Source organism: Anastrepha obliqua, chromosome 1 (assembly GCF_027943255.1).
Source record: "Anastrepha obliqua isolate idAnaObli1 chromosome 1, idAnaObli1_1.0, whole genome shotgun sequence".
Lineage (NCBI taxonomy): Eukaryota > Metazoa > Arthropoda > Insecta > Diptera > Tephritidae > Anastrepha > Anastrepha obliqua.
Window position 1 is genome coordinate 61,411,708 of NC_072892.1, and position 23,005 is coordinate 61,434,712.

At 38.0% G+C, this 23,005-nt stretch overlaps 2 protein-coding genes across 2 annotated transcripts; both read left to right on the forward strand.

Moving 5' to 3' along the window:
* The first annotated feature begins 577 nt into the window (after positions 1-577).
* Positions 578-12,026, forward strand: LOC129253199 (hormone receptor 4-like). The gene is made up of 2 exons (XM_054891481.1): positions 578-615; positions 10,820-12,026. The coding sequence occupies exons 1-2, from the start codon at positions 578-580 to the stop codon at positions 12,024-12,026; spliced, it is 1,245 nt and encodes a 414-aa protein (XP_054747456.1).
* A 3,264-nt stretch (positions 12,027-15,290) lies between these two features.
* LOC129235519 (uncharacterized) lies at positions 15,291-18,287 on the forward strand. Its single transcript, XM_054869405.1, has one exon. The coding sequence runs from the start codon at positions 15,965-15,967 to the stop codon at positions 18,062-18,064; it is 2,100 nt and encodes a 699-aa protein (XP_054725380.1). The 5' UTR covers positions 15,291-15,964; the 3' UTR covers positions 18,065-18,287.
* Positions 18,288-23,005: the final 4,718 nt, after the last annotated feature.

Sequence of the window (23,005 nt, forward strand, 5' to 3'; positions counted from 1 at the left end):
ATTTCCCATTGAAATTTGGTATAACAAAATACAAGTTTGAAGTGGCTCAACAACTGTGTTGATTTTTGATGTATTATATATATTTTTTTTTTGTTTTTTTTCAGCAAATCAAAGTTTTCAAAATAGTTGAGTTCAAAGTGCAGTAAAAACATTTTTGTAAACAGTAGTAAAAAAAATTGGGATATAAAATTGTGTGTGAAAAAAATCTCGGCAAGCTGAATGTCGCATTTGCTCTTAGTGGCCGAAGTTATAAAATTAAAGCTGGCCGAGGGTCGATAGCTGCAAGTTGTCTTAGTTGTGTAATAAAATTATTTATAACAATTTTTCAAGGAAATAAACAAATAAATAAATAGTATATGTGGTGGATAAAAATTAAAATTTGTCAGCTAACGAGTGAGTAAAGTAACCATAACCAACTTACTAGAATGTACTAATTTTCGATGCAACATGACCCATCTCCTGCCTTTTCTAAAGACTACTATCCCAAAATTTTCTATTGAGCCAAAGTGCAATTCCTTTAACACACTGTCCTGTACATTACTAATGATCTGCTTTGTTTAAATATTACGCAAGCAAAATGACGTCTATAAGTACAGTGGCAAATAAGGTGCCTATGTGAGCCACTGAATGATGTTGGGCTATGCACAAAGAGAAACGACGCTTACGGTCGCATGTTGACGTGTAATTATGCACAGACGTCGTCATTCACCTTGGTAAATGTGTATATTTACATACATACAGTTGTACGGCAGTTAGCCAAGCAACTAACAACAAAGGAGCAACCACGTAATGCACAAATCGCTTTTGCTTTAATGCCCTCATCATAATGCCACAATCGGCAATTTTGACCGCTTGTAAGTATACTTACCCACGTCGAAAGTGCTTCGCATAAAAGAAAATGCTTTAATGTAAATTTTTATATTTGAATAAATTTTTTACCTCACTAAAAATTCGCATTTGCATTACTTGCCGCCACGAATGGCAGAGAGAAAAGAATACGCATTAGTTGAATATTTTTGCTCTCTGCACATTTCTTAAATTGCTTAATTTAATTATATAAATAGTTGTATATATGTACCTGCGTACATCCGTACGTATATACCTATACATAGAAAGTGGCAACAGTTTAGAAGAATATTTGTATGCAAATTTCATGACAATAAATGAAAGCGGTTGCAAAAATCAATATTCTTACTCTTTTGTATTCACAATGAAGACATTTAATGTCATTATTATTGAGGCGACCATAAATTTTTCGAATTAAAAAATATGAAATGTATATTCATATGGGGTTGTATTCAATTGAGCTGTCTTAAAGTCATAAGTGATCGATTATTGTGATTTTTTGCTGTATAATTCTGCAAAAACAAATAACCAACATACGACAAGAAGCGTTCGTTTGGTGTATGGTCTGTTCAATTAACATAATAAAAATGGCAGCAATAAACATGATTCCAAGTCTCTCAATCACGTTATAAAACTTTTCGTGTCACATATGCTTTTAGTTTTATTTTTTAGCTATACGACTATATAATTTTTATTGTTTGCAACACAATTTATGGCTTATAGCGTATTTGCTATTACCGTCAGCTTAACTGCTGTTAAGAGCTACTATCGCAGTTTTCATTATATTTGAGGCTTGGTGACAACAGACGGCTAACAGCTTATAGCTCTGGCGGGGATTTGCATATTAGGAGCATTTTTTTTTTACATTTGAGTTTGGCTGACAACAAACGGCTAACAGCTTACAACTCTGGCGGGGATCTGCATGTAAGGACAATTTTTTTACATTTGAGATTTGCTGACAACAGATGCCTAACAGCTTACAGCTCTGGCGAGCATTTGCATGTATAGAGAATTTTGTTTACATTTGAGATTTGTTAACAACAGCTAACAGCTCTGGCGAGGATCTGCATGTATAGAGAATTTTGTTTACATTTGAGGTTTTCTGACAACAGACGGCTAACAGCTTACAGCTCTGGCGGGGATCTGCATGTAAAGAGTACATTGTGGAAGTTTCATATTTTTGGCGTACTGATTTGTCCTATTTTTGTAATAATTGCAGTACAAAAAATATATAATCACCCTCACAAGAAAATTAAAAAGTATTAACTATTACAGTTAAAATCGAGTTGGCATTTGCATTGTCTTCGTAAATGAGGTTCCAATTGTTTCTTGTAGGGTATATATATGTTCTAAAAGTAACTTTCTGTATTTAAATTCTGCTGTAAAAAAAATGTATTTATGATTTTTCTTTCGTTTGCATAGTTACGACTCTTACTACGCCTGAAAGCAGCTTATAAAAAATGTTTACATTCATTAAACGGCTATCCCTGTTAACATGGAAAATGTTATGTTAACAGTGATAGTCGTTTAATGAATTCACACAACATTTTCAGTACGGCCGTGTTGAGTTAATTCCGTTCAGAAAGAGGGGAGGGTAGCTAAAAGACAGTTAACGAATTTGACATTAACTTATCGAAAATTAAGTTAAGTAATTCCGAAAAAGAACAATTTAAAAGCTATATATATATATAATTGGCACGTACACCCTTTTTGGGTGTTTGGCCGAGCTGCTCCTCCTATTTGTGGTGTGCGTCTTGATGTTGTTCCACAAATGAAGGGACCTACAGTTTCAAGCCGACTCCGAACGGCAGATATTTTTATGAGGAGCGTTTTCATGGCAGAAATACACTCGGAGGTTTGCCATTGCCTGCCGAGCGGCGACCGCTATTAGAAACATGTTTTTATTAATTTTGGTTTCACCGAGATTTGAACCAACGTTCTCCCTGCGAATTCCGAATGGTAATCACGCACCAACGTAAAGGGCAGAGGGAATAATTTAATACATATAAATACTTACATGGCGTATACGTAACATTATTAAGCACAACATTTTACAAGAAATGCAAGCATGCGGACTTATTAGGATTTTACTCTGACATACAATTGAAAAATGATTTGTCATAGAGAATCACAAAATGAAAATCAGATATTAATAAAAAACTGTATGAAAAAACTGAACTGATATGATCGATAATATCTCACCATCAGTGCTGCTGCATTTTACCCACATTTTTTTGACTGATACAAAAATTGTTAAGGTATGCGGTTATATGCATGTGATTTTGCATTAAGTATAGTTTACCATGTATTTACTTACTTACTCGAAATGCGTGCTTAAATCAGTTGTGATGGGAATCTTGTGACTAAAAGGAAAAACATTTTTTTTCAATTTTTTGTTTTTGCTTTTCATATATAGTAAATGCATGTGTATTTTGGTTGTTCGAAAAAAAATATTTTCTTGCAAGGTAATCAGTGAAGTGCAAAGGTAAGTGTAAGAACGAAAACAGCAATGAACAGCAATGGTGGTCGCTAGCTATGCAATACTGTTATCAGAAAGAACACATTTTCTTGTAGAAGCTTTATCGAGTAAATATTTTGTTTTCATGCATTTTTTTTTTTTTTGTAGTATGTTGCTTATTAGGGCTTCTTTTATTTATTATTTAACCATGAGCATATTATTATGCATTTTACTAAGTAATTATGAAAATTGTTAGCTTTCTTATGTGTAGTAATATTAATAATAATAATAATAATACTTTAATAAAATTTCATTTCCTATCAAAACTAGAAAATCCTGTGCAATGCATGGAAAATGTTTTTATCTGGCACTATAAACTTGTAAACTGATTGAAACCGAACTTCACCATAAATATATAATTTCTTTGAGCAAAAGAAAAAAATGCATTTCAGCGCAACCAAGCATAGTTACCGGCAACATAAACGTCACCACTTGACATTTTTCGGAAACAAATTGCATGTTGCGACTCGTTGTAACCTCGTAAAGAAAACCTACAACCTTAATCTGTAAGAAAAAAGTGCGCAAATCTAAAAAAAATTATTTATAAACATATCAACCTCTATAAATGGAACTATTTCTTTTACCTACAAACTCACTTTCCCGCTCACACTTTTCACTCTAATGTTCATCAAATTTTCCTTTTCGAAGTTTCTGCGTTTGCAAAGTTTTGCAATTTCACAGTAAAATCTCCAAATAAACTCTCAACGGACAAACGTGCGCGCTTCAAATTCCTCAGTGACGCCGGAAAAGCGTAGTTCGCTGCGTAGTTGTTAAGCGTCGTCTTCTGGACACAATTGATGACCTCTGCTTGTACACTCCAACACTCCGGCACTCAGCCATTCAGCTGGTAGTGAACACAGTCTGTGGTTGTGAAAATGCACAACAATGCAAAGAATGTGGCATGCAACAACGCTGAGCAATGTCTAAAGTGTGTAGTAGAGAAAGCAGAAGCTGAAAAGAAAATATAGTTCAAAGTGTTGTGAAGAAGAAAAAACGCGTTTGAAAAGTTTGTAAAAGTTGTGCGAAAAAATGTTAAACGCTACAGCGGCCACATTCTTTAAATACGCTCAACGCTTCATGATTCGCTCGATGTTGCTGCAGCGCGGGGTATGTACATATGTATGTGTGTTTGATGTATGTGTTGTGCTGTTTCGCTTTGTGTGGCAATAATGCCGCAAAGTTTTTGATAGACACGCCCATACGCAATAAAAAGATTTTAATTTTCTGCTCTGCTTTGAAATTGTTGCAGCGTAGCAGCGATGCATAGCTGAATGGCGGCGCTACTTTAGCGCACTGTTGCATGTCAGTAGATTTGAAGCGGATGAAAAGCGAACGCATAGTTCAATGAAATTTATTGGATAGTATATACTTCAGCTCAAAGTTAAATTGGAGTAATGGTTGTCAGTGGACGAGAAAAGTCGAACAAACTAATGTAGCAGAAAATTTATTTTCTATTTCAATTTAATGAATTCAAAATTTTCTAAAAGATTTTAATACTGCTATTCGATGTAGTCTTTCAAAAATATTAAAAAATTGGAAAAATGATAACGGGAAAAAATATTTCGAAATTATGGAAACATTGGCCGAGCATTTCCTCTGTATTTGGCCGCATTGTAGGACCTGTTAATGAAGCTGAATAGAGTTTCTCATTATAAATGGTGATTCATCAATTCATTTGCTTTTAAAAAGGCAACAAAACGAGAGTTCCGTTTCATTAGTTTGGGAAAAAAGAAATCAATTCTTTTTGCATAAAATTTTTGCGCGAATGGCTTAAAACTGTTTTCGCTCCTGCTAGAACTACTAACAGCCGGTCAACTTCGATTATTTTTGTGATTTTATCGAAATTTTTAACATTAACGACATATTCCTTAACATCGAAAGTGCCCGAACGCAGTCGATTAAACCGAAATTTAACATAATTAGCTTTTACAGCATCGCTTAAACCAATTTTTAAATCACTTTTGCCACTCATGACACTTCGTTTACAATTTAGATTGAAATAAGTAGATTGCTAGCCCGTCCATCCCAGCTTGTGATGGATGAAAACTACCTCCAAGGTGTTGGTTTTTTTGGTGTTGCCCGTTTTGGTCCACGAGTGGTATTTTTCCCCCACCCACCTTGCATATCCGCAGGAACGCTCCCATATGCGCCACCTTGAAACGCGAATCTTTGGAGACAGGCAACTGCACACGGTAACCGGTAGCTCACGCGGTTTTGACGTCCTTTGCTCTACTACATAGGAGATAAGGAAAACTATGTATATATGTATATGTTTAGTTATTTATATTTTGCCACTCACAAGTAGATACCTCCAAAACGAGCTGCTTCAAGGCTCCAACAGCTTCTGCACGCGTTGAAAAGCGTTTTTATTTTTGATGTTCGTGAACAAAAAAATAGTCATTAGGTGCCAAATCAGATGACCCATTAACTCGATCTTTTGATAATTTGATAATTCAAAGACGCTCTCGTTTGAGCCGATATGTGAGAGTTCGCATAGTATTGATGAAAGATGATTGATTCGTCTTCGGCGGTTAGTTTTCCTTAAATCTCCGAAAACTTCTGGCAAGCAAATGGTTGTATGCTATTCAGAATTGACTGTTTCAAGTTTTTCTGGTAGTGGTACAGTTGCGACATGACCGGGTTTTCCAAAAAAACCAGCAACTATTTGCTTTGAGGTGCTTATTCCGCGAACAACTTTTATTGCATGAAGCTCGTCTTGGAACACCCATACTGGCGATTACTATTTTGCTTTTTGCTATTTGGTTCATATGCAATTGTCAAATTATGCGCTATCCAACGAGAACAAATATCGACGGCCACATTGGAAGTCGTTGTATCAACGTTTCACAGTCAATTACACGGCCATTTGAAAGGCGCAATGTCCCAGTCAGGATGAAAGTATCATGACCTAATAGTAAAGCCTCTAAGACCTTTTGCATTTTCAGGTAAACTTTTTCATAGCCCAATTAATTTTTATATTATCAGGTATAACAGTTTTTCGAAGAATGAATATGAATTTTATTTATTTTTGTTTTTTACTCAGAAATAGTAATTTTTCTTTGGGATTTATCCTATTCATGATTATATTACGTTTTGATAAAAATTTCTGTTTTATTTTTTGAATCGATAATAAAACTGATTTCTGGAGAGTTTTTTATTTTTTGCTTTTGTCTCAGAAATAAAAATTCAATTTTGAGTTTTAATTTTTTTTGGCTCTTCGAAAAACTAAAAACACCACTATTCATCTAAGCCCTATTCTTCAACAAAAAATATAACTCGATATGTAATAGTATTTTCTGAGCGATGAATTACAAATCGAAATGTGATTTTTAATATGTATAAATACATATTATATATGTTTTCCTTTAACTCCTTGAGAAGCACGGGGCGTCAACCGATACGATAGCCAAAGGTTGTCAACGGTGGTTTCGATTATTTATCCGAAAATTAATCCGGGAAATGGACGATTCGTTAGCAATTTAGACTCGAATAAATAGGTTGCTAGTATACTAACTTGGCGATAGATGAAAGGCCGAGGATTCCCCTATCTGACACCTGGGAACGCGACCGATGACAGAAAGACAACTCTATACGGCAGACTATAGCAATAAAATTTTAAATTTTTGAAACATTTTTTTTTTTTTAATTCTAGAGAAAACTGTTCCACGATGTCTGGAAGCTCTTAATTTCTTTGCATTGAAAATTTGCAAAAAAACTGTTTCGGAGCCTGGTTTGAAATGCATGATTGCAAATAGCTCGTGACGGAAACTTCGCCAAAAGTTTTCTGAATTTACTTGTATTTAGAATTTGCTAACTCTACTCCTTATAAAGTCTTCTGCTAAAAAAATTCCCTTCAATACACACACAGAGATGTACTTCGCAATCTGCACGCTTCATTTATCGCACGGGTAATTTTATTATTTTCCCCTGAATTTAATCTCTAACTAACGCCTCCAAGTAAAACTTTACTCCGTATACGCATGCTTTTCCGAATCTTGTTTTCCCCTTCCAAGGCTAATTTACTTGAGTACGTGTATGTATGCACAGACTGCAGGCACTTTTAACCCGTTTGTTTAACACTTGGCGCGTTGTGAGGTAAATGTCTATTTGCATTCTTCTGCTCACTTCAGCTGTCACCTTTAGCTCTCCAAACACACGGTTCTAGTGACACAGGCACACACACACAAACACACTTTCACTTGCAGGCACTACGGCACCAAGCAGCGCCCCTATCACTGTCACTAATTACTTTTCTTACTACATAAATGCTATCTATGGCAAATACTTACGGGGAACTTCGCTAAATACGAAAATACTACTCCCGTGAAATGCAATAAAATGGTGTAAATTAAATGTAAAAAAATGCTGAAACTTTGCTGTCTTCCAAATGGATCTCTTAGTCGCCCCTTGCTCGTTGCTGGCGTTGCGTAAAATGAAATTAACTGCACTACGAATTTATGTACAGCGAATGTTGTTAGCTGCGACTTAATAAAAATGCTGCTTTTTCTTTTTATCTCACTTCGTAACAGTTCTTGTGTATGTCTGTGTTGAAGACGTTTTCCTTTCTGTTCAGATTGTATAATTAGCTTAAAAATTATTCACGGCATTCCTTGTACCGCTTAAGTTTAATTGTCACGTTCCTGCTTGCCAACTTGCCTTAAGGTAGCGTCACATACTTAGCATGTTTATGCATAATTTGCATGAGATTTTCAATGAAGAGTAGAGCAAAGTGTTAGCCCCTTGTTGTTGCCTGATCGTATTTTTGCTTAGTTATAAGTATTAGTTTTGTTCAATTCATTTTTTGAAAATGAATTTCTTATATGTAAATTTTGAAACTTAAGTGGCATGTTTTATTTCTCTATATACATACACTTATTTGTTAGTACATTACGAGTCCTGTTTGTTTCAAGTCTATGTGTTTTATTTAAAGTTAGAAAAAAATGTTAATTGCACAAATTGCTGTTAGTTCTATGCAAACTAGTGAATTTTATATTTCTTGGCATGTTGTGGTAAAAATAATAAAATGTTGTAAAAATAGAGATTATTTCTTATAAATTTAGCAGATCGAAACACGAAAATCAATACTTCTTATGCGGAAAGCGTTGTCACGTTATGTTGAATATTAGTTTCTGGATATATTTTATTTCAAACTTACACGAACTTTAAACTTACAAAAAGCGTGTTTAGAGATATATACATACAATGTGTAGAGTTATATATAAAAAATAAATATATATAGTACATATATATTGTATATATTATAAACACTGTAAATAAATAAAAAATAAACTCAATGATTACCCCGCCCACCTAGTCATGAAAGACAAACGTATGTTAAGCGACAAGTTCTAAAACTGTTCAACTAAATAAAAGTTCATAAAAAATAAAAATAAATAAACATACGCACTCCTGGATGGTAGTCACGCACCAATCCATTCGGCTACGGCGGCCGCTGAGAAAGTTCGTAAGCCGAATGATAATTAAAAATAACCTCTTCTCATCATTAAAAAGCAAATACGTTTTATCAAAGTTGCTAGAATGAGGATTAAAATCTTGTCAAAATCAGCGAAATGATTTATTTAGTTCGTAATTTGTTTTGCATGGTTTTAGGAAATATGTTTTATAGCAGCCAAAATACCTGTTAAGTTTCAGTACTAGCAAGCCTGTTCGCCGCAGGCAGTTACCCATTACCGGAACGACTCAGTATTATGTATTATATATCCGCTAAATGTAGTCAGTACTATCCAAAACTGTATGTGGAATATTTTATGCTGTCACAGCAACAACAATAACAAATTTAAAATGAAAACAAACCCACAACATACAAGTTACATATGGCTCTCTTTACAGAAAAATGAGAACAGCTTTGTTAGCCACCTGTTGTCAGCAAAACGTAAATGTAAGTAAAAATCAGCTACTTCATGCCGTTTGAAAAGTAACAGCACTGTTAACTGCAGTGAGTCATTTAATGTAAATAAACAGCATTCAGACAGCAAAGCAAGTAATGCAGCGTATTTCTTTGCATTAGCTGTTATTGTTTACAAAAACATGTTATTTAACACGGAACTTGCTGATCAGTGCCTTTTACATCTGCAAACAAGTAGACAGAGAGTTTTGAAATAACTGAAAAAAGGATGATGTAGTTTACAGAAATATTATATAACTTTAACATAGCGGGTAATAGTATTAATGATAAAACTCAGAAAAGGCTAAAATAGTTCTCTTAATTTACAAGCATTCAAACTAGCGCATAAAACACGTCGATTTTCGCTCTTTTGGTTTCTAATTATTGTAAATATTTATATGTAATTTTTTCATGCATTTTTTTACGATTTTATTATATGCCTAAATTGATAACGCTTTCCAAAAAATAACTCTCTTTATGTATAAAATTAAGTAGATAGTACTTATTTGTTATAGATTAAAACTGTAGTTTCAATAGGCAACACTACTACAACTTACTAACACTATTACAACTTGCATAACCTGTCAGTCGTATACATGTATGTATGTAAAAATAGTACTTATACCTTTTTTTGTTTATTTATTACAACTTCTTATGAAAGGTACGTGTTTAGTACACACTGTAGTTCGTCGATTCCTAAAGCAGCTAGTAGCATAGAATTTGAAGAAAACACACTGAGTAGTAATATGGTGTTCTCACTTTGCAAACAATCTACAGTCAAGCACTTTTAGCGCAATTTCATTCACCACTTACCTACATATGAATATTTTTTAGCGCCATTCTTTTTTCAAACTCATAATTTATCAGTTCTTAAGCTTCACTTTTGTATCGCTTTTAATTGCTATTTTAGTTATTGGCTTCACAGAAATTATGAAATCAAATGCGTTTACTACAACTATTGCAATAACAATAACTACTTGCTACTACTACTACCACTACTACTACTTAAATCAAAACAACTAAAACTACATCTTTAACCAGAACGAAAAACCAAAAGCAAGCAAAATCAGAAAAAAATACTGCTATGAAAGTTTACTACTCGTATTAAAATGTATATTGATTTATTTGCAATTCTCTACAAAAAAACCCAAACGAAAAACAAATGTATTTTTCTACAACGTTATTTACCCTTATGGCTATTTTACTTTTTTACAAAAAAACTCCAAACTGCTATTAACTTTGACAAAAAGTAAATATGTACCACTTTAATAGTTACAAAAATTGAATTATGAATTTTTTTCAAAAACAAATTCCTTTTATGCACACGCCTACAAAACTTATTCCATCCGGGGATTGTTGTTGTTTTGCTACGGCATGCAGAGTGTGCCGGTGCTGCGCACATTTGGCAACCATCACGGTGCGTAGCGCGAACTGGCAACCCTCTCCAGCACCTGCACCACCACCACCACTTTAACCAAAAACAACAGCCACACCAGTCACCACACACCCACTACCACCACCACCACCACAGCTACCAACAACAACAACAGCAGCACAAGCAACAGCAGCAACCAAAGTAGCGCTGGCAGCAACTCCAACACAACAGCAGCAACGGCAGCAACATCTTTGCCATCAACCTTATTGGCAGCGCGCTCAAGCACCCCACCCCTGCCGCCATTGCCGACATCCTTTGTAGCCATTAAGTGCGGCAGTCGCAACAACGAACCCACCACCAACACCAACATCAACAACCACACTGGTCATCATAAATTTAATCACACAGACAGACCCGCACCTTTGCCACACCCACTCACACTTGAACCGCCCACGTCATTGGGCTACATTGCACACCACGGCCACCACACCACTATTCTGCCGTCATCCGCATCACCATCGGCTGCATCTGCATTATCATCGGCCATGTGCACGTCCTCACTGTCGACATTCCAGCCAGCGCCGCCACCGCCGCCGCATCACTTCAACTCCTTGGACTACCGCGAACGCAATCAAACGCACTACAAGCATGGACATGGCTATCAGCAGCAGCGCGAGCAATCACAGCAGCGCACCAACACACTGGATCGACGCAGCGCTGGTGCTGCCCCTTCAGCCTCGGGTTGTATTGGCGACTACAATCAAATCAGTCCGCACTACTTGCAAACCTTCGACAGTCTCGATCCTTACGGTGTGGCCAATCTGCATTTATATCGCAGCCAATCTAAGTCGCAGATTTATGGACGTGGCAGCGCTAGCGGTAGTGGCAGCGGCAGCAATGATGGCTCCACGCACGATGCCGTACTATATCACAGCAATAGCACATTGAATCACTATCAACAGCAGCAGCAGCACCAGCTGCAAACTAGCGAACAGCAACATTATCAATCCGGTGGTCAGCACCGCTCACTGAATCAGCCACAGCATCATCATCACAGTTTGAAGCATAGTAAAGGTGGCGGCAATAAGACGCACAAGAACAAGGCGAGTGCACATCAACAACAACAACAGCAATTGACACAACAACAAAAACCTGCAAAATCACGTAGCAGTCGCTCATTGCAGCAGCATCAACAGCAACCACCAGCAGCCGAGAAGGCTGGCAAAAGTAGTCGCGGTGGCGGTATGGAGCGCAAGCACAACAACAATTGCGTCGCCAGCAACAACACAGCACAGATTAGTAACATAAGTAAAGCCAATTCAATAACAAGTCAATACTCGAGCTCCAGTGAGAGCATGCAATGCGACAATAATTACTATTAGAGCATTGCACCTCAACATACTAACCCAGCCACGTCTCAAGAGCGCGCACACATACACGCACACATATGTTTTGTTGTTGTCACGCATTAATGTGAACAGCGTCGTGCTGCGTGGCATTTTTGTTATGCACGTCGCGCAAAGTACCTGTGTACACCCACAAAATACATTCATACACACATACACATGGTACATAGATGTTGCACATAAACACTCACATTTCTATGTATAACTGCACATAACCACAATACAGTCACGCCCACAAAACGTGCGCTCCATGCGGTGCAACATTCCACTCAGTATAAAATGTAAGTTTTTTGCTTATGTTTTTTTTTATTTTTTTGTTTTCTTCACCATATGTCGTTTTCCAACACTGTAAATTGTTATTGTAATGCATAGCAATATAAATGTTTTCAGCATTTTTATTTTCTCTACGTGGTTCTATAATTTACGAATATAGCAAAAGCGTGTGGCAGCTAGAAGAGAAAACGCCACTTTCTGCTGCAGACTCAAAAAATCTGTCCCCGAGTGGAGAAAGAAATATTTGATATTAATTTTTCTTTTATATTTCCTTTCTTCTGGCGATCGAAATTCTTCAATCCCGCCCAAACTTAGGGGCAAGCAAACTCACACAAGCCTATTTTTTGAATGTATAAGCCCAAACAGCTCATCGACGCACACACAAATTACTGAGGTGCTACCTATAAAATTTGGGTTCTTTAGAAAACCATACACAATGTTTTGTCTATAATTTTTTCGGTTCGTTACGCCTTAGTTAGCTGGTGTGAAAAATTAGCGCTCACAACTGTTCAAATCCATAAAAATCTCTGTTTATGTAGTAAAAGCTGAAAAGCTATCGAAAGTGCAGATACATAACTGCTTTTTTTAATTCAACTTCTACCCAAGGTTATTTAAAATATAGTCGAGTCAAGAAAATGCGAGCCTTGCTAATAGTAGGTTAAAATCTCTACAAAGCTCCCATTCTTGCATCTTAAATATTAATGAAATGTTGGATAAGTAATATCAGGGTTTCTTTCAAATGCAATAAATTTCTTACGTGAAGTAATTTTTTGAAAATTTCATTTAAACAATAAAATTGCTCAGAATATTTGGAGCTTGCAAAACTCGGGTTTTTTCGACGATTTTTTTTATTAAGCTCTTGTTTAAGAAAACCAGAACCAAAACAATGTAGACTATATAGCTGCGGTAGACTATATCTATATATAATATATATATATCGGAAAAGAAGGAAGACGTAAGGGCTTTAGCTCAAACACAATACAACTTTAAAACGGACGGTTCTAAAATGACTAGTGAAATAGGCGCTGACTCCGAACGGCAGATATTTTTATGAGGAGCTTTTTCATGGCAGAAATACACTCGAAGGTTTGCCATTGCCTGCCGAGGGGTGAGTGACCGCTATTAGAAAAATGTTTTTCTTAATTTTTTGTGTTTCACCGAGATTCGAACCAACGTTTTCTCTGTGAATTCCGAATGGTAATCACGCACAAACCCTTTCGGCTACGGCGGCCGCCAACGAAATAGTAGACGGGCGAAAATCGGGGTATATTTATTCTCGGACCTTGTTATCGAAATACCAAAGTCAATATGAACATTTTATAACGAACGAGACGAAAACATGATCGGAAAATTAAGGACAAGATGGAAGAGTCTATGCACTTGCAATTATAAAAAGTGCATGTGTAAATAAGACGATCACACATGCAGGAAATGTAGGGAGCAGGGCTCAAACGAAACCATAGAGCATTGCTTTTGCGGATGTCCTGCGTAATTCAAGACACAGTTTCACAGATTGGAAGACATCTCAGCAGTGGGTTGTAAATGTCTTCTTAATGTCGCAATAGAAATAGACACCATGCGGGTGGACTATTTCACCATGCATAACTAATGAACTCCAACTGGTATCGCTATGGACCGAACCAGTCTATACGTGACTGCAAGTCAACCAAATCAACCTAACCTAACCTTGTTTAGGAAGGCAAAAATTCTTGCAGCCTGAGGAATATTACAAGCTAACAGGCGTTAAGTCCTCTCGTCAAGGAGATGGTTCGAAATTTATACTTTTAGGGCCATTAATCTCAAGGTCTGATTAATTTTATATTTAATCTGATGGCAACTAATTACTTGATAGTTTAAGTTCCATATGCATTTTCAGCCTGATCTGATTAGCTGGCGTAAGAGCTTATCAAACCTTCACTCAATTTACATGTTTCCCCCTTGTTTACTCCTCCCGGGAGCATAGGACCTCGACAAGACTCTTCCATCGTTCACGGTTCTGTGCTGTTATTTTTATACCGTCCCATGAGATGTCGGCATCTGCTAGTTTGCGCAACATCGACCTTCTCCAAGTGTTTTTTGGTGGACCACTGCTCCCTTGCGGCTTCCAGTCCAGTGCCATTCTCGTGATGCTGTCTGGTGGTTTTCTCAATGTGTGACCTATCCATCACTTTTGTTTGCGTTTGATTTGTCTAAGGATGGGTTCCTCGTTCACCAATCTCCACAGTGCGTCGTTACTGCAGATGATGCGAAGGCATTTGTTGATGATATTGGAGACCAGCCATGTTTCGCTGCCTTACAACAATACGGACTTCACGCATAAGCCAAACATTCGTAGTTTAGTGCGCCTGGAGATTTGCGAACTCCCCCATACTGTATGCATTCGCCCGAATGCCGCCCTTGCTTTGTTTAGCCTGCAGTTGACATCTTCATTTGCTACACCATCTGCCGTAATGATGCAGCCTAGGTAGCATACGCTTTCAACGAATTTCACCGGCAATCCACTGGTCCGAGACGAGAGACAAATTGCTCGCTGAAACGGCGAGACAGTAAATCCATTGCTCTGTCTTATTGGAACCAAATGTTGTCACGAGCTTCAATTTCCGATATCAAAAGATCATTTATCATGGCGTGATAGCGTGCGTCATTCACTGTTACATTGGTGCCAGCTTCGTCTTTGAAGAAATATGGGCCGATGATTCCTCCAGCCCATAGACCGCACCAAACGGTTGCTTTCAATAGATGTAATGGCTGTTCTTGAATGGCTCTTTAGCCGGAATACGACAATTTTTCTTATTGACGTAGCCATTAAGCTAACAATCGGCATTATCGCTGAACACCTTTAGTTGGCCTGAGCGCGTTTCTGCAGTTGCCCAGCGCTTGATATCGAGCGCGACCCAGTCTGCGGGCATATTTCAGAGAAAATGTAGTAACATAGACTTCCAAGTAGATGACAGTGACAATGGAACCATTAAGGTCTATTGCAAGATTCCACAGAAATTCAATAAGGTGAAACTCTTTCAAAATACTCGACTGAAAGTGGAAAAATTTTATTCCAAACTATCTTCAAAATCTTAGGAGTCAAATACCAGAAAAACAGAAAACATTCCTATGAAATTGATGAATATTTATCAGAAAGCTCGAAGCTTCGAAACTTGCAACGAGTGGCTTCAAGACACAGGGAGCACAGCACAGAACTAGGAAGTGTACACCGTTCGATGAGAAAACGTTTGAAGATGTCCCGATCTCAATGAAGATCCAATAGAGTTGTATTTAAAAACTTCCAGTCGTGCATACAGCAAGTATGAACTTTAACTACGTGCCACTATGTGAAACTATATAGTTTTTTCATAACTTTTTATATGATCTATTGCGCACTTTGAGTGCCCTATTCTATCTCTTTTTGCATAAACGAAGTAAAACGCTGTCTTAGTCACTTTTCATTTTTACGCTACCGTTTCTTTGGCTTCCATTTTAATTTGCTATTTTTCTACGTTATGGAATACTTTCATGTTCGCCGCTTGGGCACGCCTACAACACCTATACCTACTACACACACTTCTTCAACATAACAACATACACTATATGCCTACACAACAACAAAACAAACCACGCGTTTGCATACGCAATTCAAGCCGAACACAATGACGACGACAACAACAACAAAGGCAATCACCGCCACGCGTTCCTTCGATGGTGAACTCCTTTGGCAACGAGAGGCGACGGAATTTATAGAACGTTTTCCACAACGTCGTCGTCCGCATGGCACGCTTCGTCCCAGCGCCTCAGCTGGTGCACTTTACAAAAAAGGCACCACTGTAACGACGATCAATAAGCGCGCCAGTGGTGGCGAACTATTAACAGCACAACAGCGACATCAACGCGATCTCTTTAGCGGTGACTTGGGCATACCAGAGGTGCGTTCACACGTCGGCAGTATGGTGCACACTTTCGAAACCCTCGCCATGCAGCGCAAACTAGCTGATCAAGAGCGTGCCAAAGAGCGCGCTTGGGCATTGCAGCAGCAACAGCAATGGGAACGGGAGCAACTGCAGTTGAGACAAAGTAAGTATATGCCGACTCTGACTAGCGCCGTGCACACGACCACATACACATATGACACGCCCACACACGCTTCACGCGCTTCTCAGCACGGCACCAGTAACAGTAAATACCATCAACTCAAACGTAAATCACACGAATCGCGGCAGCGTCTTATACAACTTAGTAAAGAACAGCTATTAGCTGCCTTCGGCAGCCATGCCGGTAAGAGTGAGAAACGGCAGCCCGCGACGTCGGCAAGCAAAAAACTTGCCAATAGCTATAGCGCACAAACGCTGGCTATCGAAAGTAATAGCAAAGCACTTACAACTGATGGTAGCCCGCATAAACGACAACGTACTTTGAGTCTGCGTAGTGCGAACGCGACGCGCTCCCCAAATGGTGATGATGACTTGGCGCAGCAATATGGCCATATGGATGACGATTACCGCAAAAATCTCTTCGGCACCCTGGCAAGTAGAGGGCACGCGCCGACGTTGCAGCTAACGATGAACAGCAGTAATGGCATGGGTGGTTATGCAAAGGGAAATGCGCCTTATAATAGTCTGCGCGGCAGCCAAGAAGATGGCGATTTTGGTGTCAGCAACGATTTGAACGCGGAAAATGATGATGAGGCAATCATTGTAAATGCCGCTTTCGATGAAATATTCGCCGGCTATAGCGGCGCCGACGATGACGAAGAAGAATACAATGTTGGTAATAGCGAAGAGCAAATGGTTAGTCTTAGCGAGCTGGATGACGATGTCTTCAAATCGCTTGGCGCAAGCCAAATCAACAATCTTGGCTGCCCTGGCAGCACGCCAATGAAGTTCCCGCTAATAGCAGTAGGCGCACAGAAAAAAGCACCACCACCACCACCACCACCGCCACTAACAGCAACAGCGCATACGCCTTCAATAAAAAATATAGACATACAATTGTCAACGCCATCAACTAAGCGTAAGCATACCATAATGCCGCTTGCCAAACAGAAGCAACGTTCCACCACGCTGCATAACCTCTTCGATCGCCTCAAGGCGACACAGACCAAAGTGAAGCGTCCGTTTACCAAAATATCGTCGGACAGTCTACTGAAACAGGATCAATTGAATATTGAACAGATGACGCATGCTCTGCACAAATATCCACCACAATTAGATCTTTATCGCGAAGTAGGTGAAGGCAAAGCCGCCGACGAGCGTACGGGTTGCAACGATGCAGATGCGGCAGATGACGACTTTCTACGCGGCTCCACATTAAGCCAATCATTTGTGCGTCAAATGCATATGCGACAAGACAAAGAAAAAGCTAAGAAAAAAATGCCCGCACCGGCGCCACCCATCACATCCAAATTGCAATCGAACAGCGCCAGCGGCGTGAATGCTGTAAATGGCGCACCGCGCCCACACCTATCGCAACGGCGCACTAAATCGTCAAATGAATTGCTGCTCGATGATTTGGCAATACAAGCGCGACGTTATCAGCGTGCAACAAGTCGTAAGTATCCGGCACCAGCGACGCCAAAAAAACAGCAACCGCCGATGCTGGGGCAAGTAATGAAAGTGGCCGATGCGGGAGAGGAAGCGTTACGCAGCTACAAACAGAATCGCGACAGCAGTAGGGGACATGGCGTTGGCGCTGATACGACGCGTAGCGAACGCAATGAGTATGGCAGCTTTCTGCGTGGCAGCGCGGAAATTTAAGCACAGCCAATCAGTGTGAGTAAAAGTAAGAAAGTTGCAGTTGCTGAAGCGCGCGGAAGATAATTGAACTTACCATTTGCTGAAATCGTAGCGTTTTAGGAAAATTGCAGAATACCCAACGTAAATGTTAGTTATATACATAGATACAAATATTTAGCAGTATTGTCATTGTACTAATTAATACTAAGTAATCAACTAATTTTGCCAGTGTTATTGAGCCATGTTTTCATGCAATCAAATCTTACGCATTTATTTTTACTGTAATTTATTTAAATATAACATAAAAAAATTATATTTCTAAATGTGACTGATTTTTATGTTAGCATACTCATGTTATAACCAAAGCATTAATTCCTTACACAAGTAAGTTATTAAACAGTGTTAAAGTTAATGTTAAATCTAATATAAAAAATTAATATCAAAGCCAAATCGTTGTAAATATATCTAAGCACTCTTTTTGAGAGTTGAAAACTTTAATTTATTAACAATATATTCTTAATGTTTATTGTAAGTAATACTTCACAGCTAATTTGAAAAATATTTTATGTAACTATACCAATACATTTTACAGTGAAGACCACTTTATTGCAACCAAGGTTTTGATCCCAACCTAACGGCAAAAAAAAGCAAAAAAAAAGTTAATATCTAGTAAAGAAATTATTCTACAAATACTTAGTAAATATTTTATGCAATAAGGAAAATTCAAATTCCTTGAGAGCTAGTAATAGTGAAGAAAACCACATAGCCCGGCAATACCAGCCATGGACTGTCGAATCGTTAACCATTTGTTATACACCAGTAGTCTCAGCTCAATCTATTTGCAATGCTTTCGGTATACGTATTTAACATTTCCATGTACTAGGCCGTAGGCAGTAGGCCATCGTTCACGCAGCATTACAATGAAAATAGTAAAATACATGTAAAGGGACAATCGCCACTTCTGTATTACAATTCGTTCACATTTCGTTAGTACCTTTTGAGATAGTGAGACACATGCAGGGCGGTTGTAGCTAATAACGATTTAGAATGCCAAATAAAATTTTTTAAATTACATAAATTTAGACTTCCTTTATTTTAAAAAGCCTTTTCTTTTGGCTAGTAATAAAAAATATTTAAACTACTAATTTTTAGAAAAATTTCGAGTATGCGGTTTTATAGCGCATTGAACTTTGGTATGATTAAAAAGAAAATTTTAAGTATCTTAAAAACCACGTTGATTTTCCAAAAAATTTTTGGGATATGTATTTAAAGACAACAACTGATATACGGTGGGGTTAGCCGCTTCCAAGTATATCAGGTCTTTAATATCATCAAGAGATGAAAGCCAAGATATATACTTAAGTCTTAGCCCTGCGAAAGCAAAAAGAACTCGGAGTGATGCTGAGTCTTACAGCATGTATACCACGAAATTCGAGCGTTGAGAATTTCTTAATCTCAGAAGATCCCTCAAACGCCTCTGATCCACTTGTGGCCAAAAAGATTTCGCCGCCTTACAACTTTGTGTACTTGCCCAGCGCTCGCTGAGTTGACGCGAAGCCCACCTCTCCAGAAGCAGAGCATTGGTATTCAACGGGATTCCAATCCCCTTTTCTCGAGTTAACAACATCACAGGTCCCTTGTCTAGCCAACTTATCTGCCTCGCAGTTTTCTGCAATGTCGCTATGACCAGGTACACAGATGAGTCTTATATCGAAGTCATTCCGCAACCAGTTTTAAGTGCACCATCATTGAGCCCAGGGCCCTGATTGCCCCTTGGCTGTTGGAGTAGATATTAACCTCCGTGACAGTTATTACACAAGTGAGCTAATCAGCTGGAATATCATGCTTTAATTTTACTTGAGCATGGCATTCAATTGGTTCATTTGAGCGGCATTTACACGCTGGGTTTTTCATTTCCACACTGCCGAATTCGTGTAAGTTCTTTTTAAAGGCTTTAGTCAAGCCGTCAGTATTGGAGCAATAGGCTGGTTCAAGCCGCACTTTCTATTGAGCAATTGCAACTGGCCTTGCTGCACTGGCCAGCACTGGATTTCTCACATTAGCTCACTCTTAAACTCAGTTAGTTGCTACTTAGAGCATATGGTATTGTAGCAACGTCAGACACTTGTTTGGACTAGCTTCGGTTACTAGATCAGTCGAGGGAGGAGCATGCCTCAACTCCACACACGCATTTAGTGCGTTGATCCAAGTGTGTAAAGTTGTAGCTTCATTTTTATAGCTTAACCGTCAGCCGCCATTCCACCGTTCCAGCGCAGAAGTATTCTGCATAATCATTATCTCGAACACCCTAAAAACCGCCTAATTCAATGCTGTCATCGGCCAAACTTCTGCGCCATGCAATCGGACGGTCATAATGAAAGACGTTGTGTCATTTTTGTTCATGAGAAGCTGATTTTATTGCTCAATTGTCTACATAGTTCAAAATAACTCTTGTTGGTAAGAGATTCTTTATTGGATTTCAAGGAGGACATTATTAACGAAGTCTTCCATTACTTCAAAATTGAAACTGACAAAGGTTCAAGAGTAGCAAGACTCCTGTGCGCTGACTATTTTTTTGACAAGAGGAAATATTTCGTCAGCTAGAACGGAATGGAAAAATTTATTGGTGGGTTTAGCGCCAGTCACGAAGAAATGAAGTAAGTAAAAATGATCGAATCCATTAAAGAAACCATTCTACTACAAATAGAGTGTTCAATTGTTCTACCATCAAAAGTCGGGTGTCAGAAATGTATTTAAAAGTTTGTCATCACTAGCCAATAAGTAATGTTGTTGGAAAAAAAACTTGTTCTGTCTTCTGAATATGTTATTTTCTAGTATGCTATTGTAGTATGCGAGACTCGGGCAAATACTTCTAAAGACAGGTACAATAAAGATTAGTAGGAAGGTAAGTGAAATGATTGAAGTACCACTCTGGCCCTCCCCAAGTAGCACTAAAGAACCGTTTTGATGCCATTATGAAACCTCCAACAGGCAGATACGTACAGCCAACCAGAGCTGTTGATATAACGGTGACCGTAATCGTCTAGTTGCCAAACCCGAACATATAGAGAGAAAGTGCTCAACAGTCTACTTCTCTGAAAGGTCCCCACAGCTTTTGCAACGGGGGTAAAATGGTAAGTTGCAACTTTCCTTTAACAACAGTGAGGGGAATGCCGATGGCCGGGTGTTGGAGGTCGCTGACACCAATTCAGTCCCCTTCCTGGCAAGCTCATCAGCAATTTCATTTACCTCTATGTTCCTATGTCCTTGAACCCAGATCAGAGAAATGTTACCAGCACACCCAAGAGATTTGATCTCCGCCTCACAGGATTTGACTAATTTGGATCTGCACCGTGGCGGAAGAAATCGTTAATATCTCCATTGCTTCTTCATTTGCATGCCTGCAGGATCGCAAAGACTTCTGCGTTAAAAACACTACCATTATTCGACTATTTTAAGGAAATAGCTAAATTGGCTGATTTAGAGACCCCTGCTCTGACTCTCGAGGTGCAGAACCGCCGCCCCCCCCCCCCCCCCTTCCAATCTTGCCTCCTTAGAAAGATTGCCCTGGCATGACCCTAAACTCCATTAAGAAATAATATCTAATAGACAAATATGTCTCCAAAAAAAGTTTTCTTATGGCAACCCCATTCAAATGAACCACAGGGTTTAATTTTTTGGACATTTGTGACAGGGAGTTAAAAGAGGAGATTAAATGTTAGGGATTGGTAAACATTTTATACCAAGTGTACGGAGAAGTCCACTTCATGGAAATTCAAAGGTAATTTTCAAAGCGTTAATGACACTGGTATTAAATACAAAACAACTATCTAATTTTTTGGCCATAGAATAAATTTATTAGGTGGCATCAAGACAAAAAACTCTCAAAGAAAATTCAAACGGCAAGCATTAACACGTTTATTTTTAATTTTTACGGATTTATTTGTCCCCTTTCGAGGTGCAGTGTATTCAAGAAGACGCGACCCGCATTAACTCATGAAACGTCCAATGCCAGATTATATTTGCTTGATATTCTGTATACCTTCTAATTTCGAAGTAATTTTTTTTTTTTTTGTATTCCATGGTTGCAAATAAACAGGTTTCACTGTACGTATGTATGTATTTAATACCAAGTAATCGTTATTGTGTGTCATAATAAATACTTAAGAATAGTCTCTTAATAACTGAATTTACTGCAAGGAAGTGAAATTCTAATAACACACGAAAATAATTTTGCAAATACAAACTCGCATATGTATGTAGATATGTGCGTGTGCATACATACTTATATTAGTATGCATGTGGTTGTAAAATGTTTTATGCTCATTTTATCTTTTTCATTTAACAGAGGCCACTTTTCTATAGTTCCAGCGAATTATGACGTTTCGAAGTGGAAGCAAAGCAAATAAAAGGCTCTAAATAAGAATAACAGGACTTTGCAAAAAAACGTTGAAAATTAAAAAAACTAAAATCGTATGTACAAAAAATAATTAACTAAGAAAATAAGAGCCGAAATTCTTAAGCAATCAAAAGCGAACTCGCACAGCAAAATAAATATTTTTATAGTTTGTTAATAATTTTTGAAAAAATCAACTAATTTACATACATATATGACCAGATGCTCGCGCTGCGCATAATTTACACATTTTCTGAATTTTTTTATTTGGTTTGTTCGACTACAGCCATAATTTGCATCTGCAAAATGCTAGACCAGCTGAGCAATACATACAAATGTAGTTTACTATTAAAATGTATGTTTGTAGAATTACTAGTTTTTATATTAAGGCCCATAGCGATAGATGTAAAATTTCTGGCGTTACAGTGCATGCAAAAAGAGCGAGAACAAACAAAAAATTAAAAATAAAAACTTGAAAAATACCAAACATTTGTAGAAAAAATAAAAAAAATGCTATATAATTAAAATTAGTTATAAAAAACACACTAAGAGTGCAGAAACAAATA

What these genes read in the sequence shown, in the direction of transcription:
- LOC129253199 (XM_054891481.1), top strand. Translation starts at nt 578, where the DNA reads ATGACGTCTATAAGTACAGTGGCAAATAAGGTGCCTAT. An exon ending in GTGGCAAATAAGGTGCCTAT is followed by an intron (nt 616 to 10,819) that starts GTGAGCCACTGA and finishes CAACAACAACAG; the next exon opens with CAGCACAAGCAACAGCAGCA.
- LOC129235519 (XM_054869405.1), top strand. Translation starts at nt 15,965, where the DNA reads ATGACGACGACAACAACAACAAAGGCAATCACCGCCACGCGTTCCTTC.